General features: G+C 45.0%; 1 protein-coding gene across 1 annotated transcript in view; it reads left to right on the top strand.

Annotated features, from left to right (window-relative positions):
- Positions 1-4498: 4498 nt before the first annotated feature.
- Positions 4499-25669, top strand: part of LOC140406147 (interferon-induced protein with tetratricopeptide repeats 5-like) — a 30357-nt gene continuing 9186 nt past the window's right edge. Inside the window, exons 1-5 of the mRNA XM_072494288.1 lie at positions 4499-4613; positions 6474-6641; positions 8502-8669; positions 10531-10698; positions 14501-14668. Coding sequence (XP_072350389.1) covers positions 14664-14668 — 5 coding nt within the window. The 5' untranslated portion in view covers positions 4499-4613; positions 6474-6641; positions 8502-8669; positions 10531-10698; positions 14501-14663. The remainder of the gene's footprint in view (positions 4614-6473; positions 6642-8501; positions 8670-10530; positions 10699-14500; positions 14669-25669) is intronic.

Raw genomic sequence — 25669 nt, 5'->3', positions numbered from 1 at the left:
CCGGTACGAGTGGTGTCCCGCAGGGTTCAGTGTTGGGGCCACAGCTGTTCTCTTTATATATTAACGATCTAGATGATGGGACTGGGGGCATTCTGGCTAAGTTTGCCGATGATACAAAGATAGGTGGAGGGGCAGGTAGTATGGAGGAGGTGGGGAGGCTGCAGAAAGATTTAGACAGTTTAGGAGAGTGGTCCAAGAAATGGCTGATGAAATTCAACTTGGGCAAGTGCGAGGTCTTGCACTTTGGAAAAAAGAATAGAGGCATGGACTATTTTCTAAACGGTGACAAAATTCATAATGCTGAAGTGCAAAGGGACTTGGGAGTCCTAGTCCAGGATTCTCTAAAGGTAAACTTGCAGGTTGAGTCCGTAATTAAGAAAGCAAATGCAATGTTGTCATTCATCTCAAGAGGCTTGGAATATAAAAGCAGGGATGTACTTCTGAAGCTTTATAAAGCATTAGTTAGGCCCCATTTAGAATACTGTGAGCAATTTTGGGCCCCACACCTCAGGAAGGACATACTAGCACTGGAGCGGGTCCAGCGGAGATTCACACGGATGGTCTCAGGAATGGTAGGCCTAACATACGATGAACGTCTGAGGATCCTGGGATTACATTCATTGGAGTTTAGGAGGTTGAGGGGAGATCTAATAGAAACTTACAAGATAATGAATGGCTTAGATAGGGTGGACGTAGGGAAGTTGTTTCCATTAGCAGGGGAGACTAGGGCCCGGGGGCACAGCCTTAGAATAAAAGGGAGTCACTTTAGAACAGAGATGAGGAGAAATTTCTTCAGCCAGAGAGTGGTGGGTCTGTGGAATTCATTGCCACAGAGGGCGGTGGAAGCCGGGACGTTGAGTGTCTTTAAGACAGAAGTTGATAAATTCTTGATTTCTCGAGGAATTAAGGGCTATCGAGATAGAGCGGGTAAATGGAGTTGAAATCAGCCATGATTGAATGGTGGAATGGACTCGATGGGCCGAATGGCCTTACTTCCGCTCCTTTGCCTTATGGTCTTTTAAGTGTAGGCAAAAGAAGACAGAGCACCCCACAGCGTTTGCTGGACGTTTGTGGATTCACTTCACCACAGTTTTCGGAGAGTTAGCCCGCGCCCATTTGTCCCCAGATAATATGGTCAAATGGACCCGAATTCTAGTCTCCCACGCCACAGAAGCAGGACGAAAAGCTTGCGCAAATTATGACCCCTCAGATGAGGCCCGCAATGATAAATGGGTTTTGAAGAGATTGTCCCGCGCTTGGGAGCAATCAATTGCAGGCAAAACCGCATTTATAACACCCGATGAAGAGCAGGCAGAGATGAACCCAGTTAAAGCACACCAGAACCCTACGTGGGTAAATGAGGGCAGGAACAGCCAACCCCAGCCAAAACCTCAAGAATGTTATAATTGTGGACAGCTAGGACACTTTGCACGAGAGTGCAACACGCCCAAAAAGCAGCAGAGAAGCCAACAGACAGGCACCCTAAACAAGAATAGGGCAAAGCCGATCCATAGTGTTAACACCCGTTCAGAGAATGCAGACATTAACGGCACCGACTGACGGTGTTTGGGCTCCCCAACTTAGGTCTGCGACACCCTTTGGGACAAGTCCGGTAGACCGGTAGTAGCAGGCAAAGTCTGGGGACAACCCGTAGAATTCCTTTGGGACACTGGAGGGTCCCGCACCACACTTAATTTCTCCATGATGTTTCAGCGAGACATGTGGCCCACAACAGATACCATCACATTCAGCGGTTTTACAGGACATTTACAACAGGGACACATCACAGCCCCTATAGCAATACAGATAGGTAACATCACGACCAAGCACCCCGTAGTTTTAGTTGATCTGCCCCAGACAGCAGAACATATCCTTGGGATCGATTTCATGACCTCCCATAACCTTTCTTTCGACCCAGTGAACAAGTGTGTATGGAAAATGGCAAAGGTAGCATGAGCCCCCACCACGCTCACAGTAGGAGAATACGTAAACAGGATTAGCTCAGTAGGAGACTTCTGGTTCGACCCTCGAGCGATTAGTGCAGACAAACAGGTTAGAGCAGTCCTGCAGGAACATAAAGCAGCATTTGCACAGCACAAGCATGACTGTGGCAATTTGGCTGGCTTTGTGAACATTACAGGTCCTGACCTTAAACCCCAGAAGCAGTACGGATTTCCCCAGGAAGCAGAGGGAGAAATCTCCAAAGTAATAGAGAGGTTGTTGGATCGAGGTGTACTCAGATCAGTAGCCTCCACAAACAACGCACCTATTTGGCCCATCAGGAAACCGGATGGATCATGGCGACTGACCATTGATTACCAGGAACTGAACAAAGTAACCCCAGCAGCAGCCCCCACCGTTGCCATGTGTCCCGAGACCATGCTCAAACACAGACTCCAGTCAAATTTGTTTTCGATTTTGGACATTAGTAATGGCTTCTGGTCCATTCCATTGGCTAAAGCGTGCCAGTACAAATTCGCCTTTACATTCCAAGGGCAACAATACACGTGGACGTGCCTTCCACAAGGCTTCCACAACTCCCCCTCCATTTTCCACCAACAGCTGGCAAACGGATTAGCAAAATTTTCCCACCCCAATTGTCTGGTCCAGTGTGTAGACGACTTGTTATTACAGACAGACACAAAGGGAGAGCACATTTCGCTTCTCGCCGAACTTCTAGCACTCTTAAAAGAAATTGGTTGTAAAGTCAACCCCAAGAAGGTCCAGATTTTGAAAGAAAAAGTGATTTACTTGGGAACAGTGATCACTCATGGTAAACGCGAGATCGAGCACAAGAGAATTGACTCGATCGTCAAATTGCCCCTTCCCCACAATGTCTCATCCTCCGGTCATATTTAGGACTGGTTGGCTACTGCCAAAACCATATTGATGGTTTCGCCACTAAAGCAGCGCCCCGTTCCGAACTTCTCAAGAAGCAGGCACCTTGGGAATGGCTTCCACAGCATACAGATGCCGTGGATGCTTTAAAAAGAGCACTCAGCACAGCTCCCGCACTACAGGTTCCACATCCACATTCCCCGTATGCTATCGAGGTAGCAAGCACTGATCGAACCCTTTCGGCCATGCTCCTCCAGGAACGCCATGACCAGTTACGCCCCGTTGCATACGCCTGATTCATGTTAGACCCCGTAGAGCAAGGATTTTCTGCCTGTGAAAGGCACTTGCTCGCAGTTTTTTGGGCAGTACAATACTTTGCCTACATTACAGGACTCAACCCCATCACCATCCTCACAGAACACACACCGACACAGCTATTGTTAGACGACTGACTTAAAGATGGCACAGTCAGCCAGATTCGCGCAGCCCATTGGACCCTTCTTTTGCAGGGACGGGACATCACGGTAAAGAGAAGCAAAACCCGCACCTTCCTTGCCGATAATTTGCAGTATGCAGGCACCCCTCATGAATGTGAGATCATCACCACTAAACAGAACACAGGCCCATTTATTCCCAAAACATCCCCCAGGAAAACAGGTAGAGATCTGGGCGTACATGTCCACAGATCTTTGAAGGTGGTAACATAAGTGGACAAGGTAGTCAAGAAAGCATACGGAACGCTTGCTTTCATTGGACGGGGCATTGAGTATAAAAACTGGCATGTTATGGTACAGTTGGATAGAACCTTGGTAAGGCCGCACTTGGAATAATGCGCGCAATTCTGGTCGCCACACTACCATAAGGATGTAGAGGCTTTGGAGAAGGTGCGGAGGGGGTTTACCAGAATGGTGCCTGGTCTGGACGGTGTTAGCTATGTGGAGAGACTGAATAAACTCCGACTATTTTCTTTAGAAAGATGGAGATTGTGGGGTGACCTGATAGAGGTCTACAAGATTATGAGGGACATAGATAGAGTGGAACGACAGGCACATCCCAGGGTGGAGAGGTCATTCACCAGGGGGCATAGGTTTACGGTCCATGGGGCAAAGTTTAGAGGAGATGTGCAAGGCAGGTTTGTTATGCAGTCTTATTTAAGTAGACTACATTCAGGCAGTACATTGCGTGCACCTTCTCAGAGCTCTTCTTCACTTGCTTCAGTGCCATTGTTTTTTTTTTGCCTTGGCACAGTCTAGCACATGTAGGTACACCCACAATACTGTCAGGGATGCGTAATCTGGGAAGATATGGTCACATGTCAGGGACGTTTAATCTAGGGCTATATGGTCACATGTCAGGGATGTATAATCCAAGGCTATATGGTCACATGTCAGGGATGTGTAATCCAGGAAATACACATGTCAGGGACGTGTAATCCAGGGAATACCGTCACATGTCAGCAACATGTAATCCAGGGGATACAGGTATTTTCCTTAAAGGGCCAAGTGACTCTTTTCTCTAATCTGGCTTTCTGTGGTAAAGCACAGTTTGACCGTATTGGCAGCATTCCTTCCTGCTCAGACAGTTTGCTTCACAGCTATGTTTTTTAGTTTCAGTTTCAATTCTCATTGAGGAAATGATTTGATGAAATTCACTGCAGGAAAGCAAAACAGAGCTGGAAAACAACACAACAAATACTCTCCTCAATCGCATTATAAAAGCTGAATTAAAACTGTGAAAGGAATTCGGAACACATTTCATTCGATCAGCACTATGAGGTAAATTTCACTGAAATCACTTTAGTCCTGGAATTTATCTGTAGACTGTTGAACAAGGAGCTGTTTTCAGGAATAAAATAGCAGACATTACAAAGCAGTTCAAACACTAGGACTGGGATTTGTTTCCTCTTTGTTCTGGGGGTATGAGCATTGCTGGCTGGGGCAGCATTGATTCCCCATCTCGAATTGCCCTTGAGAAGTTGGCGGTGAGCCCTGTGAACTGAGCAGTCTGTCTCATGTAGGTACACCCACAGTGCTGTTAGGAAGAGAGTACAGAGTTTTGGGCTGGCTATAAGGACAGCGATATCAGGCGCAATCTACTGGCCACATTGCGGCGGACGCGAAAACGAGCGTGCCAGTTAGAATGGGGGAGAGGCTGACATCGGGAACTACGTCGGGTTCCAATTGGTTTCTAAGCAGCCAGTTTCCATTGGCAAGATCCGGATACTGCCTCGGCGTGACGAGAAACAAATAATCAACAATTAAGTCCAATCTCCATACGATTAATGGTGGGCCGCCTTCGCTGAGTGGTCGCCCCTGGTTCAGGAGCGAGGATACACAGCGCCCGTGAGTCCACTATGCCACCCTGTAGATCTGTTGATTAGAAGCTTAAACTCTCAGACAGGACAGAAACTACCAAACAATCTACATACTAATGTGCCATCGCCAGGGACAAAAGGGAAACATTTAGATACACAATGTTAAGGTAGACTCCCCGGCGCCAGAATAAGCTGAGACAAAGCAGACTGACAGTCACCAGGACACGACCAGCGATCAGGGAACCACCCCTCTATTGGAGGAAAATCGATACAGATGATTGGGAAAGACCCAATTAGTTGAGGCCAAGTTCAAGGGCCGCTCAAAAGTGCGCAAAGCCTTTTTCCGTATAAAAGGTATCCCCCAAGGGAGAAAGGCTCTCCTTTGGCTTTGGCTCTCACCAAAGAGAGAGACCTGCCTAGCTGCTGCATCAGATCAAGTAAGTCCCAAGTCAACGCACGCTACGAGTTAGACGCTCCTAGTTGCTACTCAACCCAGCAGCCTCAGAACCGAGCAACGGCCATTGTTCCTCTGACTGAGTGGGCACCCAAAGCTAAGTATAGGCTTTAGTAATAGTGGTAGTTTAGTTTGTAGAGTTTTTGCATGAGTAGATTTGACTGTGTGTAAATAAATGAGCATTGCTTTTGAACTTCCTAACTGGTGTATTGAGTCATTGATCAGTATTCAGTTCTGAACCTTGTGGCGGTGTCGAAAGATACCTGGCGACTCTTGAGCAAACGTGATAAAACAGAACCAAATTAAGAGCCAACCAAAAGTTAGCAACAATAGACAGGTTGGAAACCTGGGCAGAGAAATGGCAAATGGAGTTTAATCCCGACCGATGTGAGATAATGCATTTTGGTAGGTCTAACATAGAGGGGAAATATACCGTAAATGGCAAACCAGGAAAATAGAAAGTCAGAGAGATCTGGGCGTACATGTCCACAGATCTTTGAAGGTGGTAACATAAGTGGACAAGGTAGTCAAGAAAGCATACGGAACGCTTGCTTTCATTGGACGGGGCATTGAGTATAAAAACTGGCAAGTCATGGTACAGTTGTATAGAACCTTGGTAAGGCCGCACTTGGAATATTGCGCGCAATTCTGGTCGCCACACTACCATAAGGATGTAGAGGCTTTGCAGAAGGTGCAGAGGGGGTTTACCAGAATGGTGCCTGGTCTGGACGGTGTTAGCTATGTGGAGTGACTGAATAAACTCCGACTATTTTCATTAGAAAGATGGAGGTTGTGGGGTGACCGTTTGACTGTATTGGCAGCATTCCTTCCTGCTCAGACAGTTTGCTTCACAGCTATGTTTTTTAGTTTCAGTTTCAATTCTCATTGAGGAAATGATTTGAAGAAATTCACTGCAGGAAAGCAAAACAGAGCTGGAAAACAACACAACAAATACTCTCCTCAATCGCATTATAAAAGCTGAATTAAAACTGTGAAAGGAATTCGGAACACATTTCATTCGATCGGCACTATGAGGTAAATTTCACTGAAATCACTTTAGTCCTGGAATTTATCTGTAGACTGTTGAACAAGGAGCTGTTTTCAGGAATAAAATAGCAGACATTACAAAGCAGTTCAAACACTAGGACTGGGATTTGTTTCCTCTTTGTTCTGGGGTTTCTGAGCATTGCTGGCTGGGCCAGCATTGATTCCCCATCCGAATTGCCCTTGAGAAGTTGGTGGTGAGCCCTGTGAACTGTGCCGTCTGTCTCATGTAGGTACACCCACAGTGCTGTTAGGAAGAGAGTACAGAGTTTTGGGCTGGCTATAAGGACAGCGATATCAGGCGCAATCTACTGGCCACATTGCGGCGGACGCGAAAATGAGCGTGCCAGTTAGAATGGGGGAGAGGCTGACATCGGGAACTACGTCGGGTTCCAATTGGTTTCTAAGCAGCCCGTTTCCATTGGCAAGATCCGGATACTGCCGCGGCATGACGAGAAACAAATAATCAACAATTAAGTCCAATCTCCATACGATTAATGGTGGGCCGCCTTCGCTGAGTGGTCGCCCCTGGTTCAGGAGCGAGGATACACAGCGCCCGTGAGTCCACTATGCCACCCTCTAGATCTGTTGATTAGAAGCTTAAACTCTCAGACAGGACAGAAACTACCAAACAATCTACATACTAATGTGCCATCGCCAGGGACAAAAGGGAAACATTTAGATACACAATGTTAAGGTAGACTCCCCGGCGCCAGAATAAGCTGAGACAAAGCAGACTGACAGTCACCAGGACACGACCAGCGATCAGGGAACCACCCCTCTATTGGAGGAAAATCGATACAGATGATTGGGAAAGACCCAATTAGTTGAGGCCAAGTTCAAGGGCCACTCAAAAGCACGCAAAGCCTTTTTCCGTATAAAAGGTATCCCCCAAGGGAGAAAGGCTCTCCTTTGGCTTTGGCTCTCACCAGAGAGAGAGATCTGCCTAGCTGCTGCATCAGATCAAGTAAGTCCCAAGTCAACGCACGCTACGAGTTAGACGCTCCTAGTTGCTACTCAACCCAGTAGCCTCAAAACCAAGCAACGGCCATTGTTCCTCTGACTGAGTGGGCACCCAAAGCTAAGTATAGGCTTTAGTAATAGTGGTAGTTTAGTTTGTAGAGTTTTTGCATGAGTAGATTTGACTGTGTGTAAATAAATGAGCATTGCTTTTGAACTTCCTAACTGGTGTATCGAGTCATTGATCAGTATTCGGTTCTGAACCTTGTGGCAGTGTCGAAAGATACCTGGCGACTCTTGAGCAAATGTGATAAAACAGAACCAAATTAAGAGCCAACCAAAAGTTAGCAACAATAGACAGGTTGGAAACCTGGGCAGAGAAATGGCAAATGGAGTTTAATCCCGACCGATGTGAGATAATGCATTTTGGTAGGTCTAACATAGAGGGGAAATATACCGTAAATGGCAAACCAGGAAAATAGAAAGTCAGAGAGATCTGGGCGTACATGTCCACAGATCTTTGAAGGTGGTAACATAAGTGGACAAGGTAGTCAAGAAAGCATACGGAACGCTTGCTTTCATTGGACGGGGCATTGAGTATAAAAACTGGCAAGTCATGGTACAGTTGTATAGAACCTTGGTAAGGCCGCACTTGGAATATTGCGCGCAATTCTGGTCGCCACACTACCATAAGGATGTAGAGGCTTTGCAGAAGGTGCAGAGGGGGTTTACCAGAATGGTGCCTGGTCTTGACGGTGTTAGCTATGTGGAGTGACTGAATAAACTCCGACTATTTTCATTAGAAAGATGGAGGTTGTGGGGTGACCGTTTGACTGTATTGGCAGCATTCCTTCCTGCTCAGACAGTTTGCTTCACAGCTATGTTTTTTAGTTTCAGTTTCAATTCTCATTGAGGAAATGATTTGAAGAAATTCACTGCAGGAAAGCAAAACAGAGCTGGAAAACAACACAACAAATACTCTCCTCAATCGCATTATAAAAGCTGAATTAAAACTGTGAAAGGAATTCGGAACACATTTCATTCGATCGGCACTATGAGGTAAATTTCACTGAAATCACTTTAGTCCTGGAATTTATCTGTAGACTGTTGAACAAGGAGCTGTTTTCAGGAATAAAATAGCAGACATTACAAAGCAGTTCAAACACTAGGACTGGGATTTGTTTCCTCTTTGTTCTGGGGTTTCTGAGCATTGCTGGCTGGGCCAGCATTGATTCCCCATCTCGAATTGCCCTTGAGAAGTTGGTGGTGAGCCCTGTGAACTGTGCCGTCTGTCTCATGTAGGTACACCCACAGTGCTGTTAGGAAGAGAGTACAGAGTTTTGGGATGGCTATAAGGACAGCGATATCAGGCGCAATATACTGGCCACATTGCGGCGGACGCGAAAATGAGCGTGCCAGTTAGAATGGGGGAGAGGCTGACATCAGGAACTACGTCGGGTTCCAATTGGTTTCTAAGCAGCCCGTTTCCATTGGCAAGATCCGGATACTGCCGCGGCATGACGAGAAACAAATAATCAACAATTAAGTCCAATCTCCATACGATTAATGGTGGGCCGCCTTCGCTGAGTGGTCGCCTCTGGTTCAGGAGCGAGGATACACAGCGCCCGTGAGTCCACTATGCCACCCTGTAGATCTGTTGATTAGAAGCTTAAACTCTCAGACAGGACAGAAACTACCAAACAATCTACATACTAATGTGCCATCGCCAGGGACAAAAGGGAAACATTTAGATACACAATGTTAAGGTAGACTCCCCGGCGCCAGAATAAGCTGAGACAAAGCAGACTGACAGTCACCAGGACACGACCAGCGATCAGGGAACCACCCCTCTATTGGAGGAAAATCGATACAGATGATTGGGAAAGACCCAATTAGTTGAGGCCAAGTTCAAGGGCCGCTCAAAAGTGCGCAAAGCCTTTTTCCGTATAAAAGGTATCCCCCAAGGGAGAAAGGCTCTCCTTTGGCTTTGGCTCTCACCAAAGAGAGAGACCAGCCTAGCTGCTGCATCAGATCAAGTGAGTCCCAAGTCAACGCACGCTACGAGTTAGACGCTCCTAGTTGCTACTCAACCCAGCAGCCTCAGAACCGAGCAACGGCCATTGTTCCTCTGACTGAGTGGGCACCCAAAGCTAAGTATAGGCTTTAGTAATAGTGGTAGTTTAGGTTGTAGAGTTTTTGCATGAGTAGATTTGACTGTGTGTAAATAAATGAGCATTGCTTTTGAACTTCCTAACTGGTGTATCGAGTCATTGATCAGTATTCGGTTCTGAACCTTGTGGCGGTGTCGAAAGATACCTGGCGACTCTTGAACAAACGTGATAAAACAGAACCAAATTAAGAGCCAACCAAAAGTTAGCAACAATAGACAGGTTGGAAACCTGGGCAGAGAAATGGCAAATGGAGTTTAATCCTGACCGATGTGAGATAATGCATTTTGGTAGGTCTAACATAGAGGGGAAATATACCGTAAATGGCAAACCAGGAAAATAGAAAGTCAGAGAGATCTGGGCGTACATGTCCACAGATCTTTGAAGGTGGTAACATAAGTGGACAAGGTAGTCAAGAAAGAATACGGAACGCTTGCTTTCATTGGACGGGGCATTGAGTATAAAAACTGGCAAGTCATGGTACAGTTGTATAGAACCTTGGTAAGGCCGCACTTGGAATATTGCGCGCAATTCTGGTCGCCACACTACCATAAGGATGTAGAGGCTTTGCAGAAGGTGCAGAGGGGGTTTACCAGAATGGTGCCTGGTCTGGACGGTGTTAGCTATGTGGAGTGACTGAATAAACTCCGACTATTTACATTAGAAAGATGGAGGTTGTGGGGTGACCGTTTGACTGTATTGGCAGCATTCCTTCCTGCTCAGACAGTTTGCTTCACAGCTATGTTTTTTAGTTTCAGTTTCAATTCTCATTGAGGAAATGATTTGAAGAAATTCACTGCAGGAAAGCAAAACAGAGCTGGAAAGCAACACAACAAATACTCTCCTCAATCGCATTATAAAAGCTGAATTAAAACTGTGAAAGGAATTCGGAACACATTTCATTCGATCAGCACTATGAGGTAAGTTTCACTGAAATCACTTTAGTCCTGGAATTTATCTGTAGACTGTTGAACAAGGAGCTGTTTTCAGGAATAAAATAGCAGACATTACAAAGCAGTTCAAACACTAGGACTGGGATTTGTTTCCTCTTTGTTCTGGGGTTTCTGAGCATTGCTGGCTGGGCCAGCATTGATTCCCCATCTCGAATTGCCCTTGAGAAGTTGGTGGTGAGCCCTGTGAACTGTACAGTCTGTCTCATGTAGGTACACCCACAGTGCTGTTAGGAAGAGAGTACAGAGTTTTGGGCTGGCTATAAGGACAGCGATATCAGGCGCAATGTACTGGCCACATTGCGGCGGACGCGAAAATGAGCGTGCCAGTTAGAATGGGGGAGAGGCTGACATCGGGAACTACGTCGGGTTCCAATTGGTTTCTAAGCAGCCCGTTTCCATTGGCAAGATCCGGATACTGCCGCGGCATGACGAGAAACAAATAATCAACAATTAAGTCCAATCTCCATACGATTAATGGTGGGCCGTCTGCGCTGAGTGGTCGCCCTTGGTTCAGGAGCGAGGATACACAGCGCCCGTGAGTCCACTATGCCACCCTCTAGATCTGTTGATTAGAAGCTTCAACTTTCAGACAGGACAGAAACTACCAAACAATCTACATACTAATGTGCCATCGCCAGGGACAAAAGGGAAACATTTAGATACACAATGTTAAGGTAGACTCCCCGGCGCCAGAATAAGCTGAGGCAAAGCAGACTGACAGTCACCAGGACATGACCAGCGATCAGGGAACCACCCCTCTATTGGAGGAAAATCGATACAGATGATTGGGAAAGACCCAATTAGTTGAGGCCAAGTTCAAGGGCCGCTCAAAAGCACGCAAAGCCTTTTTCCGTATAAAAGGTATCCCCCAAGGGAGAAAGGCTCTCCTTTGGCTTTGGCTCTCACCAGAGAGAGAGACCTGCCTAGCTGCTGCATCAGATCAAGTAAGTCCCAAGTCAACGCACGCTACGAGTTAGACGCTCCTAGTTGCTACTCAACCCAGCAGCCTCAGAACCGAGCAACGGCCATTGTTCCTCTGACTGAGTGGGCACCCAAAGCTAAGTATAGGCTTTAGTAATAGTGGTAGTTTAGTTTGTAGAGTTTTTGCATGAGTAGATTTGACTGTGTGTAAATAAATGAGCATTGCTTTTGAACTTACTAACTGGTGTATCGAGTCATTGATCAGTATTCAGTTCTGAACCTTGTGGCGGTGTCAAAAGATACCTGGCGACTCTTGAGCAAACGTGATAAAACAGAACCAAATTAAGAGCCAACCAAAAGTTAGCAACAATAGACAGGTTGGAAACCTGGGCAGAGAAATGGCAAATGGAGTTTAATACGGACCGATGTGAGGTAATAATTTTGGTAGGTCTAACATAGAGGGGAAATATACTGTAAATGGCAAACCAGGAATATAGAAAGTCAGAGAGATCTGGGCGTACATGTCCACAGATCTTTGAAGGTGGTAACATAAGTGGACAAGGTAGTCAAGAAAGCATACGGAACGCTTGCTTTCACTGGACGGGGCATTGAGTATAAAAACTGGCATGTCATGGTACAGTTGTATAGAACCTTGGTAAGGCCGCACTTGGAATATTGCACGCAATTCTGGTCGCCACACTACCATAAGGATGTAGAGGCTTTGCAGAAGGTGCAGAGGGGGTTTACCAAAATAGTGCCTGGTCTGGACGGTGTTAGCTATGTGGAGAGACTGAATAAACTCCGACTATTTTCATTAGAAAGATGGAGGTTGTGGGGTGACCTGATAGAGGTCTACAAGATTATGAGGGATATAGATAGAGTGGAACGACAGGCACATCCCAGGGTGGAGGGGTCAGTCACCAGGGGGCATAGGTTTACGGTCCATGGGGCAAAGTTTAGAGGAGATGTGCAAGGCAGGCTTTTTCTGCAGAGGGTGGTGAGTGCCTGCGTTGCCAGGGGAGGTTGTGGAAACAGATACATGAACGGTGTTCAAAAGGCATCTTGACAAACACATGGATAGGATGGGTGTAGAGGGATATGCCACAAGGAAGTGCTGAGGATTTTTGGCAAAACATGACCTGTACAGGCTTGGAGGGCCGAAGGGCCTGTTCCTGTGCTGTATTGTTCTTTATTCTTTGTTCTTCGAGAGTCGTCCCAGTGATTAAAACATCATTGAGGTAGACCATCATCACTCTGGGAGCCCTTGAAGGAGGTTTTCCATTGTTTGCTGGAAAATAGCGCAGTCTGACACGATGCCAAATGGTAGCCAAGCATACTGAAATAGGCCCTTATTTGTATTTATCATGGCAAACTTCTGGGACTCTTTGTCCAATTCCACCCATCGGTATGGGTGGCTGAGATCTAATTTAAAGATCTCCTGCAAACTTGGTGTAGAGGTCTTCAATTGTGGGGATCGCATTGCATTCCACCTGGGCAGCCTGACTAATGGTTAACTTGTGGTCCCCACAGATTATCATGGGTCGATCCGGCTTGAGGACAGGGACTATGGTGGCTGCCCACCCTAAGAGCGTAACTGTTGTAATTATTCCTGATTCTTCTAATTGCTGCAGCTCAACTTTAACCTTTTGATGCAGAACATCGGGGACTGGTCTGGCTCTAAAAGACCTGGGTGTCAAATCTGGTTTGACATTCATTTTGGCCTTCACACCTTTGATCCAGCCTTGCTCGCTGTGGAAAATGCCCTTGTACCTTCGCAGGACATGTCGAAGGACATTGTTGGAAATTCAAAACATTTCCAGCCATTTAAGTTTGATTTGCTGCAACCATTCTCTCTCCATTAGGCTGGGCCTGTGCCCCTCTACGATAACCAAGACAGATGGTGGCCCAGCGGTTAGCACTGCTGCCTCACAGTGCCAGGCCCTTGGGTGAATGTGTGGAGTTTGCACGTCCTCCCCGTGTCTGCGTGGGTTTCTTCCGAGTGCTCCGGTTTCCTCCAACAGTCCAAAGATGTGCAGGTTAGGTAAACTGGTTATCGGGATAGGGCGGGAGACCGCTTTTTCAGAGGGTTGGCGCAGACTTTATGGGCTGAATGGCCTCCTTCTGCACTGCAGGGATTCAATGGATTCTCTGGGCCTTTTGCTCTTGAGAAGCCACTGGTGTGTTCGTGGTCCGAAGTAATTTCATGGTGTTTCCCGTGTAAGTTGGCAGCTTGATCGTCATACTGCTCAAATCTAAAGTTTGAGCTCCCTCACGAATGCGAATTGAAGGTCTTCTCCCCCATAACTGTCATTGAGGTTCCGGTGTCAACTTTTAATTTTGAGGGTTTACAGTTCAGACAACAAGATTTCAATGGAGGCTGTCTTATTTAACTAGACTACATTCAGGCAGTACATTGCGTGCTCCTTCTCAGAGCTCTTCTCCACTTGCTTCAGTGCCATTGGTTTTTTTTTTTGCCTTGGCACAGTCTAGCACATATAGGTACACCCACAATACTGTCAGGGATGTGTAATCCGGGAAGATATGGTCACATATCAGGGACGTTTAATCTACGGCTATATGGTCACATGTCAGGGATGTATAATCCAGGGCTATATGGTCACATGTCAGGGATGTGTAATCCAGGAAATACGGTCACATGTCAGGGACGTGTAATCCAGGGGATATCATCCCATGTCAGCGACATGTAATCCAGGGGATACAGGTATTTTCCTTAAAGGGCCAAGTGACTCTTTTCTCTAATCTGGCTTTCTGTGGTAAAGCACAGTTTGACCGTATTGGCAGCATTCCTTCCTGCTCAGACAGTTTGCTTCACAGCTACGTTTTTTAGTTTCAGTTTCAATTCTCATTGAGGAAATGATTTGAAGAAATTCACTGCAGGAAAGCAAAACAGAGCTGGAAAACAACACAACAAATACTCTCCTCAATCGCATTATAAAAGCTGAATTAAAACTGTGAAAGGAATTCGGAACACATTTCATTCGATCAGCACTATGAGGTAAATTTCACTGAAATCACTTTAGTCCTGGAATTTATCTGTAGACTGTTGAACAAGGAGCTGTTTTCAGGAATAAAATAGCAGACATTACAAAGCAGTTCAAACACTAGGACTGGGATTTGTTTCCTCTTTGTTCTGGGGTTTCTGAGCATTGCTGGCTGGGCCAGCATTGATTCCCCATCTCGAATTGCCCTTGAGAAGTTGGCGGTGAGCCCTGTGAACTGAGCAGTCTGTCTCATGTAGGTACACCCACAGTGCTGTTAGGAAGGGAGTACAGAGTTTTGGCTTGAAAACAGTGAAGGAACAGCAGTACAGTTTGCAGTCAGAATGATGTGTCTCGTTACTGCCACTTATCAGCTCTAGTCTGGATATTACCCAGGTCTTCCTGCGGGTGGGTACAGATTGTTTCAGTATCGCAGGAAATGCTGATTCCTTATCCTGAGGAATTAGGATGCAGCAAGACTGGCGATGGGGCAGGTGACATGAGGCAAAATGATCTGGTTATGGTTCAAATTAGGTACTAATTCAAATAAAAATTTAATTTTGTTTCCATTCAGCTTCCATTGAAGATTCAAAGTGAAATATGAATTTTCTATTTGTATTCTGCAATGCCCCAGGTCATTTGCAGCTTTGAAGGGAGAAAGTTTTACTCTGTGTTCCATCGTAACCTCGGAGGGGTTTATTAATGTAAAATGCTGATTTTCAGCATTTACGTTTGAACAAAATAAACTAAAACAACCAGAACGATAAATCACAGGGAGAGCACAGCCTGACCTGGGATGGACAGGAGTGAATGTAATATGGAATGTAGCAGAGGAGTGCCAGATTAAAGTGGGGAGAAGGAAAAGTAGTTTCTGAAGCTAGAGACTGAGTGTGAGGGAGGGTCGGTGGGGGGTTGGGGAGGGGGGGAGGATGCGGTAGAGACACGTGCAGTAGTTTGAACTGAAAGCAGAAACCCACCATGAACCGGGTGAGGGGGTAAGAATGACAGCGAGGATTGAGGGGGGAAGGGAGAAGAGTGGCAACATGAACAAGAGGCAGCTGGAGCAGAGAATGAGTTGGGATGCCCGTGGCATTAAAGTGAATCGACAGGAATTGAACAGGAAGGAAGCAAGAAAGAGTTTGTATTGATGTAACATCTTACCACACCCCACAGGAATGTCCCAATGTGTTTCACAATCAGTGAATTACTTTTGAGTATCATCATCCTTCTTAGACTAAAACACCCCCATTTACACTCCTTTTATCTTCTGTCCTCAACATCTTTGTGTATCTCCACTTATCGTTGACCCCCTATCCAGCCCCACCGCTCCACCCCCCGCCCCCCGCTACAGTATATTACATAGATTACATAGAACATACAGTGCAGAAGGAGGCCATTCGGCCCATCGAGTCTGCACCGACCCACATTAATCCCTCACTTCCACCCAATAACCCCTCCCAACCCTTATGGACACTACGGGTAATTTAGCATGGCCAATCCACCTAACCTGCACGTCTTTGGACTGTGGGAGGAAACCGGAGCACCCGGAGGAAACCCACGCGGACACGGGGAGAACGTGCAAACTCCGCACAGACAGTGACCCAGCGGGGAATCGAACCTGGGACCCTGGCGCTGTGAAGCCACAGTGCTAATCACTTGTGCTACCGTGCTGCCCATTGAGGTATAAATCTGACCTCTTTTCCAGTTCTCTCCAGCTTTGACAAAGAATCATCCACACTTCCTTTTCTCTCCACAGATGCTGTCAGACCTGCTGAGATTGTCCAATAATTTCTGTTTTTGTTGCATTTATGTCGCACCTTTAATATTATAAATTGTCCGAAAGGCATTTCACATGAACATAATCAGAGAATAATGTAGTCAAAGGAAAATAAAGAAATACTTGTAAAATTTTAAATAATCCCTTCTCTAAAATATATATATTACTTTTTGAACTATACCGATGATAAAATGATCAGTAGTCTTCTTGTAAAAGATTAATCATTTAATGAATAATATAAACAAGAATTGTGAGTCCTTTTGTACTCAATACTGAACTAACAAAAGAAATGAAATAGAATACAAATAACTATCTCACTATACAATATTATTATAAAGTAGTTCGAACTTCTCTCCCTCCAGCTTGTCTGTTCACTATCCTGGATCACACTCTCTGAGAAAGAGCAGGAATCTAGTTCTTATATCATCTGACAATGAGACATCTAGTGTTGAAAATGACTGTACTACATTCACATACATTCATCCTGTATATTGAGTTATCACTACAGTAGTGAGAGGATTGACAGAAATCTCTGCTAGTTTATATGTGGGGGTAAACTTTAAGGAGGGTATTCAGGAATTCTCTAGCTGAAGTCAGCAGTGGGGTGAAATAGCAGATGGACAAGGTCAGAGTGAGATGAATGCAGAGCTCTCAAGAGGATTATAGGGCTCAAGGTGATAGAAAGGAGCGCGATCATGAAGGGACCGGAACACCGGAAAGACATTTTTACATTTGTGACCTTCTTCGACCGGAGTCAATGGAAGTCCTACACTGCCCCCAAAACCTAGCTTAAAGGTCAGGGGGAGTCCACCCCAGATATTCTTGGCTTTTCTGTGTCAATTTTATACTAGGAGCAGAATTAATTGTCTTAAGGTGAGAATTCACACCTAACTTGGGAGGAGGTCCTGTTGCTGATTGGCTGTTTGACTTTAATTTGGCTCTGTTTAATTACGTTTGCTCAAGACTCGCCAGGTATCTTTCGACACCGCCACAGGGTTCAGAACCGAATACTGATCAAAGACTCGATACACCAGTTAGTAAGTGCAAAAGCAATGCTCATTTATTTACACACAGTCAAATCTACTCACGCATAAACTCTACAAACTAAACTACCACTATTACTAAAGCCTATACTTAGCTTTGGGTGCCCACTCAGTCAGAGGAACAATGGTCGTTGCTCGGTTCTGAGTCTGCTGGGTTGAGTTGTTTACAGCATAGCAACTAGGAGCATCTATCTCGTAGCGTGCGTTGGCTTGGAACTTACTTGGTCTGGTGTAGCTGCTAGGCTGGTCTCTCTCTTCGCTGAGAGCCAAAGCCAAAGAAGAAAGATTCTCCCTTGGGGAATACCTTTTGTACTAAAAAGGGCTTTGCGCGCTTTTGGGCGGGCCTTGAAATTGGCCTCAATTAATTGGGCCTTTCCCAATCATTCGTATCGATCTTCCTCCAATAGAGGGGTGGTTCCCTGATTGCTGGGCGTGTCGTAGGTGACCGTTGGGCTGCTTTGTTTTAGTCTCTTCTGGTGCCGGGGTGTCTGCCTTAACATTGTGGATCGAAATGTTTCCCTTTTGTCCCCGGAGATGGCTCATTAGTATGTAGATTGTTTAGCAGTTTCTGTCCTGTCTGGGAGCGTAAGGTTCTAATCAACAGACAGACCTTGCACCCGCTTGTTTCTTAGTATTGTCCAATTTTCCCTGCATTCTTTGTAAGTGTCCATTTTGTAATCGGGACGTGGCCATCCCAGATGGCTACACACCCTCCTTGTGATCCTCAACGCGAAGCGTGAAGGATCACACTACTACGTCGTCTTCATCCTCTGACCAACCGGGGCACCCATACTTAGGCTCTACACTGTCCTATCCTATGCAACACAATTTTACCTAAACCATTTTAAATACATTCATTGTCATAAAACTCTACGGGGCGCTATGTCATTAATACATACATTACAGAAAAATAAAAAACTGGAACCTCTAACTATTCTCAATAAACTATCCTCATTCAAACAATCCAAAAATCTATACATCTTAACCTGTACAAAATAGCAGCACACAAATTTCTCTGACCTGACAGTCAGACACAGAGGTTTACATCTCTTTATTCCACAGAATGCATAAAACAAAATGGATGCTCCTTAATCTGTCCCAATGGGTGGGGGGTTTGGTGAAATCCGAAAATGGGGGACCTAAACCTGTATACCGGGGTGCGAAAGCGATATGCTCTCTTTCGCCATTTCCTAACTCTAAACGTTTGCACGACACTGCAAAGTATCGCCAGCACTAAGAATGCTCCGACTATATATGAGAGTGAGTACCAGGTGATAATCTTATCACACCAGGTCGGGGTATTGCTAGCTGTCGCTGGGTTAGTTATCTCAGGGTTCCGTGTATTGCAGGGGTGGGAATCATTTACAGTTTGAGTGGTAGGGGTCAGGAGGATAACGTCCGCGCACAACTGAAGGGATTCCGCTAAGATCCATGTGAACAAGAAGGCTGTCTTCATCTTTGTCGGTCTACTTCTTTGTCTTCCTCTGGGGTTCTTGAGGTTCCGGAGTTCTGTGAACACAAGCATAATTTCTGTTATTATCTTGTTTAAGATCTCGTATGTCTGTCTGTCTGTCCTTTATTGCCAATTTCCCTTTATAATTGGTCACCATCTGTGACTCCCTCATTTCTTTAAAAACCGAATATTTGGACTAGACATCTAAGAAAAATACTGCCGTACTGCGAGCCGTCTCGCAGCCTGTGTGATTTACCATCCCAGTGTTTGAGGATGTAAATAGCATAGGGAAGCAACCTAAGGGTTGCCAAAACCAAACAAAAGAATTTAGAACGTAATGAGCCAAAATGGGGTGCGCATGGGCCGCGGCGGGTAAGAAATGGGTGGAATCCCCGGGTAGGACGGTGATCAATGTTGTTTGTGCTCTACCCGAGCGTAGCTGACCAGAGGGGGATCCTCAGGCAGGGCGGGGACCAATGCCGTTTCTCCACTGCCTGAGCAACCGGCAAAAACGGGTAAGAATGTGGTCATCGTGGGGGCTTCCTCTCGAATCAGGAGAGTAGCTATGAGTCGTGTTCTGTCGACAAACTAGTTCCTCTGAACGGTTGTCTGGAGACAAACTTGTACCTTTAAACTGGTTTCTGGTGATAAACTAGTTCCTCTGAACTATTGTCTGGGGACAAACTTGTCCCTCTAAAAGGCATTGGGCGTCAAAGGAATGGTCACGTGGGGCCGTGAAAACTTTTGAGTTACCGAACAACACTTAACGTTAACACTAACGAACAAACATTCAACAAACATGGTGCAGGTTCCATCAGAAAGGACACTGTATCTCTCCATCAGTTCCTTTTTTCTCCATCATCTGGACACCTTGGACAAATCACTTCTCAATAGCGAACAGAGTCGCAAAGGGATTTGTTTGGTGGGAGTCAGACTCTATGTCATCACCTTCTCCCGGCTGCCAAGTTCTTGACTGTAGTAACCGTGCTAAAGCTGCTTGGGGCGAATTGGCGTCCATCTCATCATTCCGGATGAGCCTGAATGAATTGTCTCGGCGCCAGAATCGTGTGTCGAGGTTGGAGCTACGATGCTTCAATCCATAATCATCGGGTGGTGGGTCTGGGTCAGGGGCTTTGATATAAGTAATCTCAAATGGGTCAGTAGAATCATGCTCAGATTCGCTGGGAGTAGGGCCTGGTACAGGGGTATAGTCGTCACGTGGTGTACTGTAGCTATCGTCATCGTAATCGCTATCACTGTCGCTGTCGCTGCTGGTTGAGGGAAGGGAGAGGCGGAATCGTGTCTCTGGGGGCGGAGTTGAAGTCGTGTCTGAGGGCGGGCTGGAGTGGTTGTGGGGAGGGTAGGAATTCATCATCTGTGGGCGGGGCGTGCTCGTCTGCTGCTGCGAGCAGGATGTGGTGTGCGGCTTTGCTGCGAGCCGTAAGCCTTGAGGTGGTTTATATGAAACCATGCAGACTTACCATTGGGATAGGTTATTTTGTATACTGAGGGGCTGACTTTGTCCGAAATGGAGTACGGTCCGGAAAATTTTGGGGAAAGGAATGAACTGGGGTTGTAAAGGGAAAGCATAACTTGTTGCCCTACTGTAAACTCAGTGGCGTGTACTGTTTTGTCGGAACAAGCCTTGCTCTATTTCTTCCTGGTTCCAAGTCTCACTGCTGCTGTGAGTTGGGCTGCCTTTATATTCTGTGTCAGTTGTTTAACCGCATTTTCATGCGTGAGGGCTGTAACTGCAGGGCTGGCCAAATCCAGTCCTCATAAATACTCAGTGCCTTTCATGGGGCGTCCGGTCATGAGGGTATGGGGGGTGTATCCTGTGGACGTGGATACCGTGTTTCTAATAAACATTAAAGAAAATGGGAGTACTGAATCCCAGGTGCTGTTATTCTGCTGTACCATATTCCTGAGGGTGGCTTTCAATGTCCTATTCATTTGTTCTACAATACCACTTGACTGGGGGTGGTATGCGATATGGAACTTTTGTCTAATGCCGAAAATCGTGAGGACGTTTTTCATTACACGTCCTGTGAAATGGGAGCCTTGATCGGACTCTATACTACGGGGGAGGTGCCATCTTGTAGAGTTGTGGTATGTTAATATTTTAACCACTGTCTAGGCCATATTAGTTCGCGATGGAAATGCTTCCACCCATTTTGTGAAGGTGTCTATGACCACCAACACATATTTGTAACCATTTCTGCACGGGGGTAGGGGTCCTATATAATCTATCTGGAGATTTATCCAGGGTCCATTAACGGGGTGGATATGACTAAGTTGAGCCGTTTTCGCATATCTGTCCGGATGGTTCTGGGCACAGATTAAGCAATTCTCAATGTAGTGTGTTACATCGATGTTTAAAGCAGGCCACCAAGAAAGCGGTCTGAGGTGGGCTAGGGTGGGTTCAATTCCTTGGTGTCCATGATTGTCATGGAACTGACAAATGATCTGGTTCCTGTCCTGGCTGGGAACTATATAAATGGCATCCTTTAAAATCACACCGTCGTGTGTGTTTATTGCATTTTTGTATTTATCATACGGGACTGGGAATGAACGCTTTAAAACTTCCCTGAGTTTCTCATCCTCTTTCTGGGCCTTCGCTAAATCCTGAATACTGGTCTGTGAGATCTGAACTGTGTGTACTGGGATGCTTTCGGGGGTTTCCAAAACTAACCATGCCTGGAGCCTGCCTTCGCTAGGGCGTCTGCTTTAACGTTACCAGCGGGGGAAGAACAGTGATGACCTTAATTATTCCGTATTTCCTATCCTTCGCTGTCTCTAAGATATGGTGGAGTAATCGGGCTGAGGGTAGGGGTTTACCGTCCGCGGAAACAAATCCTCTTGTTTCCCAGAATGGTAGGAACTCTGTCAAACTATTACATACATACAAGCTGTCTGAATAGGTGTCTGCTGGGGTCGGGAACGAGTCAGGGTGGTCTACAATGTATGCAATTGCTGCCAGCTCTGCTGCCTGCGAGCCTAAGTGTCCTGGCAACTTTAATGAAATTTCATCTAGGGCGCATCCCTGCGCGTCCTCTACATATATACCGCAACCGGTAATTCTCTTTCCATTTAACACTGTTGAGGTGCCATCCACATAAATCTTCAGGGGTGCGCACGTATCTGTGGGCTGGGGTCTCTGGGGTGCACTATCTGTTTTCCTGGGAGGTGTCTTGGGAATAAATGGGCCTGTGTTGTGTTTTGTGGTGATGATCTCACATTCATGATGGGTGCCTGCATACTGCAAATTATCGGCAAGCAAGGTGTGGGTCTTGGTTCATTTTACTGTGATGTCCCGTGTTGTTGAAAACTCACCACTATTCTTAGACGTCCCCCTATACCAAAAAGGGCCGACATTCTAAATGGTGAACAGGGATTCGCACTCCCTGACTCCGTGCAGGCTTCAGTGGGTGCTATTCAGGTCAAACTATATCTTCAAGTTATCCCCGGTATAACCCATACCTTCACCGAAGATTTCATCTACTTACCACTTAGTAGCATCGATCCTGGGTCCCGCATTGCAAAGTAAGTAAAGTAGACTTTGGAATAACCACTATTTCAGGTTAAATTAAGTTATTTTATTATTATATATATTTTTGTCATTTTTAAAAGATGCAATCACTGTCTTTACAGAAAAGTAAAAAGATCTTGCTTCTGAATCCTTCTGGTTGGTTGAAGGGACCTTCAGGCCCACCTTGACAATCAATCTTTTAAAAGTCTGGTCTTCTTTAGATGTATTCACTGTTCTGCTCGGTTGCTATGTCCTATCTTTCCCATGTACCGAGCTGTGAGAGCTGGCTTTGCTGGCAGTGTCTGAGCTGACTCTGAGATGACTCTGCCTACTCTTGAAATTCTAGTCTTCCTTAGATATATTAGCTATTTTAGCTCAGCTGCTTTGCCCTGTCCCTTTACCATGGCAGAGCTAACTGTAATCTGACTCTGAGCTGCTTGTTCCCTCTCTTCTTCTCTCTGGGTTCTGGTTCTGGTAGTTCCTGCCCTGGTCTCTGGGTTTATATATTTATCTAACAGTTATCTAGTTTTTATGACTTTATTGTAAATTAATTCTTGATCTTCTTTGATTGTAACAAGTATCTTTGATCTAAACATTCTATTCCAACTCAGTATTCATTTTGACATAACCTCATCTCATAGATCTGATTACATTGTGTCCTTTGTGAAATTCAAAAATGCATTGGTTTCAAGAGGTGTGAATTTTGGTTTGGTTCCTGTCATTTCTATCGGTTTATTTTCTAATTGTGTCTTCAGCTCAGAATTTTGACTTTGATTTTGACTTTGAATTATGTTTCTCGTAGACTGATAGTCTCCAGTTTTCTTTAATTTACCTGGTATTAGCAAAATTTCACACCTAGAATTACCACCAAATTCAACTGAACCTCATCCTTTCCTTTCCAGATGCTTACTAAGATAGTTACTTTCAATGAAGGTGTGAGCCATTGTTTTTGGCTTCAGTCAAAATCCTGTTTGTCTTGTTTGCTAAGTCTGCTTGACCAAGGCTATCTGCATTTTACAATCCTGCTCTTTGCAGCTGCTGTTTACCCTTTGTAGGATCTTTCCCTGTATCCTCTCATGTTTCTCTCAGATCAGATATTGCCAGGCTTCCATGGTTCAAATTACACATCTTTCCATATTTTCAATAACACCTCGCCTTGACATTTGAAACATAACTATATCATTTTGTCAATTATCCCCCCATCTAATTGTACGGACTAACATTTATCCCCGATCTTTCTCATTTGTATGTACATGTTTTGTGATTTTAAATTGTGCACGAAAATCAATTCGTAAATGTATCCATGTCACATACCAGTGTCTTTTTACGTTCTTTCCTCAAGTCCAATTACCGTGAACCATAGCCGCAGCCGCTCAGGGAGGTAACCCAATAGCTATATCCGTGTGTTCCGCTACCTCCAAAGCATTTTACTTCCTTGGGGTAGCTTCACTATAGAAGCTTCCTCATGTCCCTTAGAAACAGCACACAACTCAGCCCAACAGTAACCAAAAAGGTCTTTTGTCCATCACTGGCTGTTAAGTGTCCCATTTTTCTGTCATCCAAATTGCTTTCCGCTTCTCATTGGAATGGTAAATGATGATATCATGTACCACCCACTGATTCCCTTGCTTCATTAATTTAGAAGGTTCAATCGATCTTGCTTCCTCAAATATGTAGCCAATTGTATCATTAGTTTCCTACCAATCCTGTCTAAAACATTATTTTCTGGAGTATAGTTCTCTTCCTTCTTGTGAACTGGTTTGTCTGTAATTTACTTTTTCCATCTGAAAAGTCAAATGAACAGGTCAAGGGTGGAGAGGGCCCTATTCTTTAATTTGTACTTTCTATTTTCGTTTGAACACTCCAGAAGTGCCTTCTCCAGGACTTCCGGATTTCTTTTGCGACCATTTCTTTCCTTTTTCTTTTTGAACTGGTTTATTTTCCTTATCCTTGATGTACATCATACAATTAAGGCCTGTTAAGCCTCCTCCTTCTGTCATTGCACTCCTGAGTGAGATTCGAAGAATCTCAAACTCCTCTTTTGCTCACTCAGTGATCCAATCTGTCGAAACCTTACCCTGATTCATTCCTGATATTGCTGCTGCATTTACTTTCATTACTTTATTTTGATTACGGCCAGATTGTGATGAAGGTAAGTTCCAAACATGACATTTTAACTTGATTACCTGTCCAATCAATGCTGTTAACGTGTTTCACTTCACTATCTTCCCACCAATTGGGTCATGTGTTTTAATTGTGATACAATTTATTTTGCTCCAGACACTATGCTTCTCTAAGTCAACTGTATATTTACCCAGATTCTGAACAACCTTGTCTTTACATTTCACAGCCTCACTGATTATTTTCCCTGCAGTCTTAGTTGGTAGCTTCACCCAAACTTCCTCTTTATTATCTATTGTATTAATATCATAATTTTTCCTGCATCTATTTTTATCAAATCTTGTCCTGCAATCAGATTCTCATTTCCTGATGCTGGTTCTTCAATGTATTTAACATTCTAAACATCATTATTTTTTTTTGCTCGTGATGTTCTTGTGATGGTCGGGCACTAGGACCCTGCGGAGCTATGCAGTGTCAATTTCAATGCTCAGTTTCAAAGTGATTTCCTGCACACAGCTGACTGCTGCCCAGTACAAACTCCTTTATCTGTTTATTCTGAGACCAATTTAGTTCTGAACATACCGATTTATTACCTCAAAATACTGATCACATTTCTACCTGCCATTTATAACTTCCAAATTATGTGAAACTCGGTTTTGCAAAATACAAAATTTTTAAAAATACAAACACCAAAGGAAATTAACAACTCCTTATTAGACATACACACATTTATTCATCCACTCAGATCTTGGATCTTTACTTTGTAAGATTTCACAAATCCTTATTCAACACACACACATTTATCCACTAAGATCTTGGACCTCTATTCTGTAGGATCTTAGTTACTGTTAACAAAAATTGTGACCCCTCCGTGCTGATAAGTCTCACTTGTGCAGGAGTTTTTTGCCTCTGTTAATTTCTTCCACTCTTGGTTCATTTCTTCAACTCTCTTGACCGTGTTTCAGAGCAAGAGGATTATTCTAATTGCCATTTTTCGGAATTCTAAGTTCTGTTCCTGGATGTCCCTTTCAGTTGGAATCTGAAATTAAGGATAAGTACCCTTTCTGGGCCCTATCCAAGGCTGACTAAGGCACT

The sequence above is a fragment of the Scyliorhinus torazame genome, unplaced genomic scaffold, assembly GCF_047496885.1.
Source record: "Scyliorhinus torazame isolate Kashiwa2021f unplaced genomic scaffold, sScyTor2.1 scaffold_318, whole genome shotgun sequence".
In the NCBI taxonomy this organism is placed as follows: Eukaryota; Metazoa; Chordata; class Chondrichthyes; order Carcharhiniformes; family Scyliorhinidae; genus Scyliorhinus; species Scyliorhinus torazame.
This window is presented reverse-complemented; position numbering and strand designations above follow the sequence as displayed.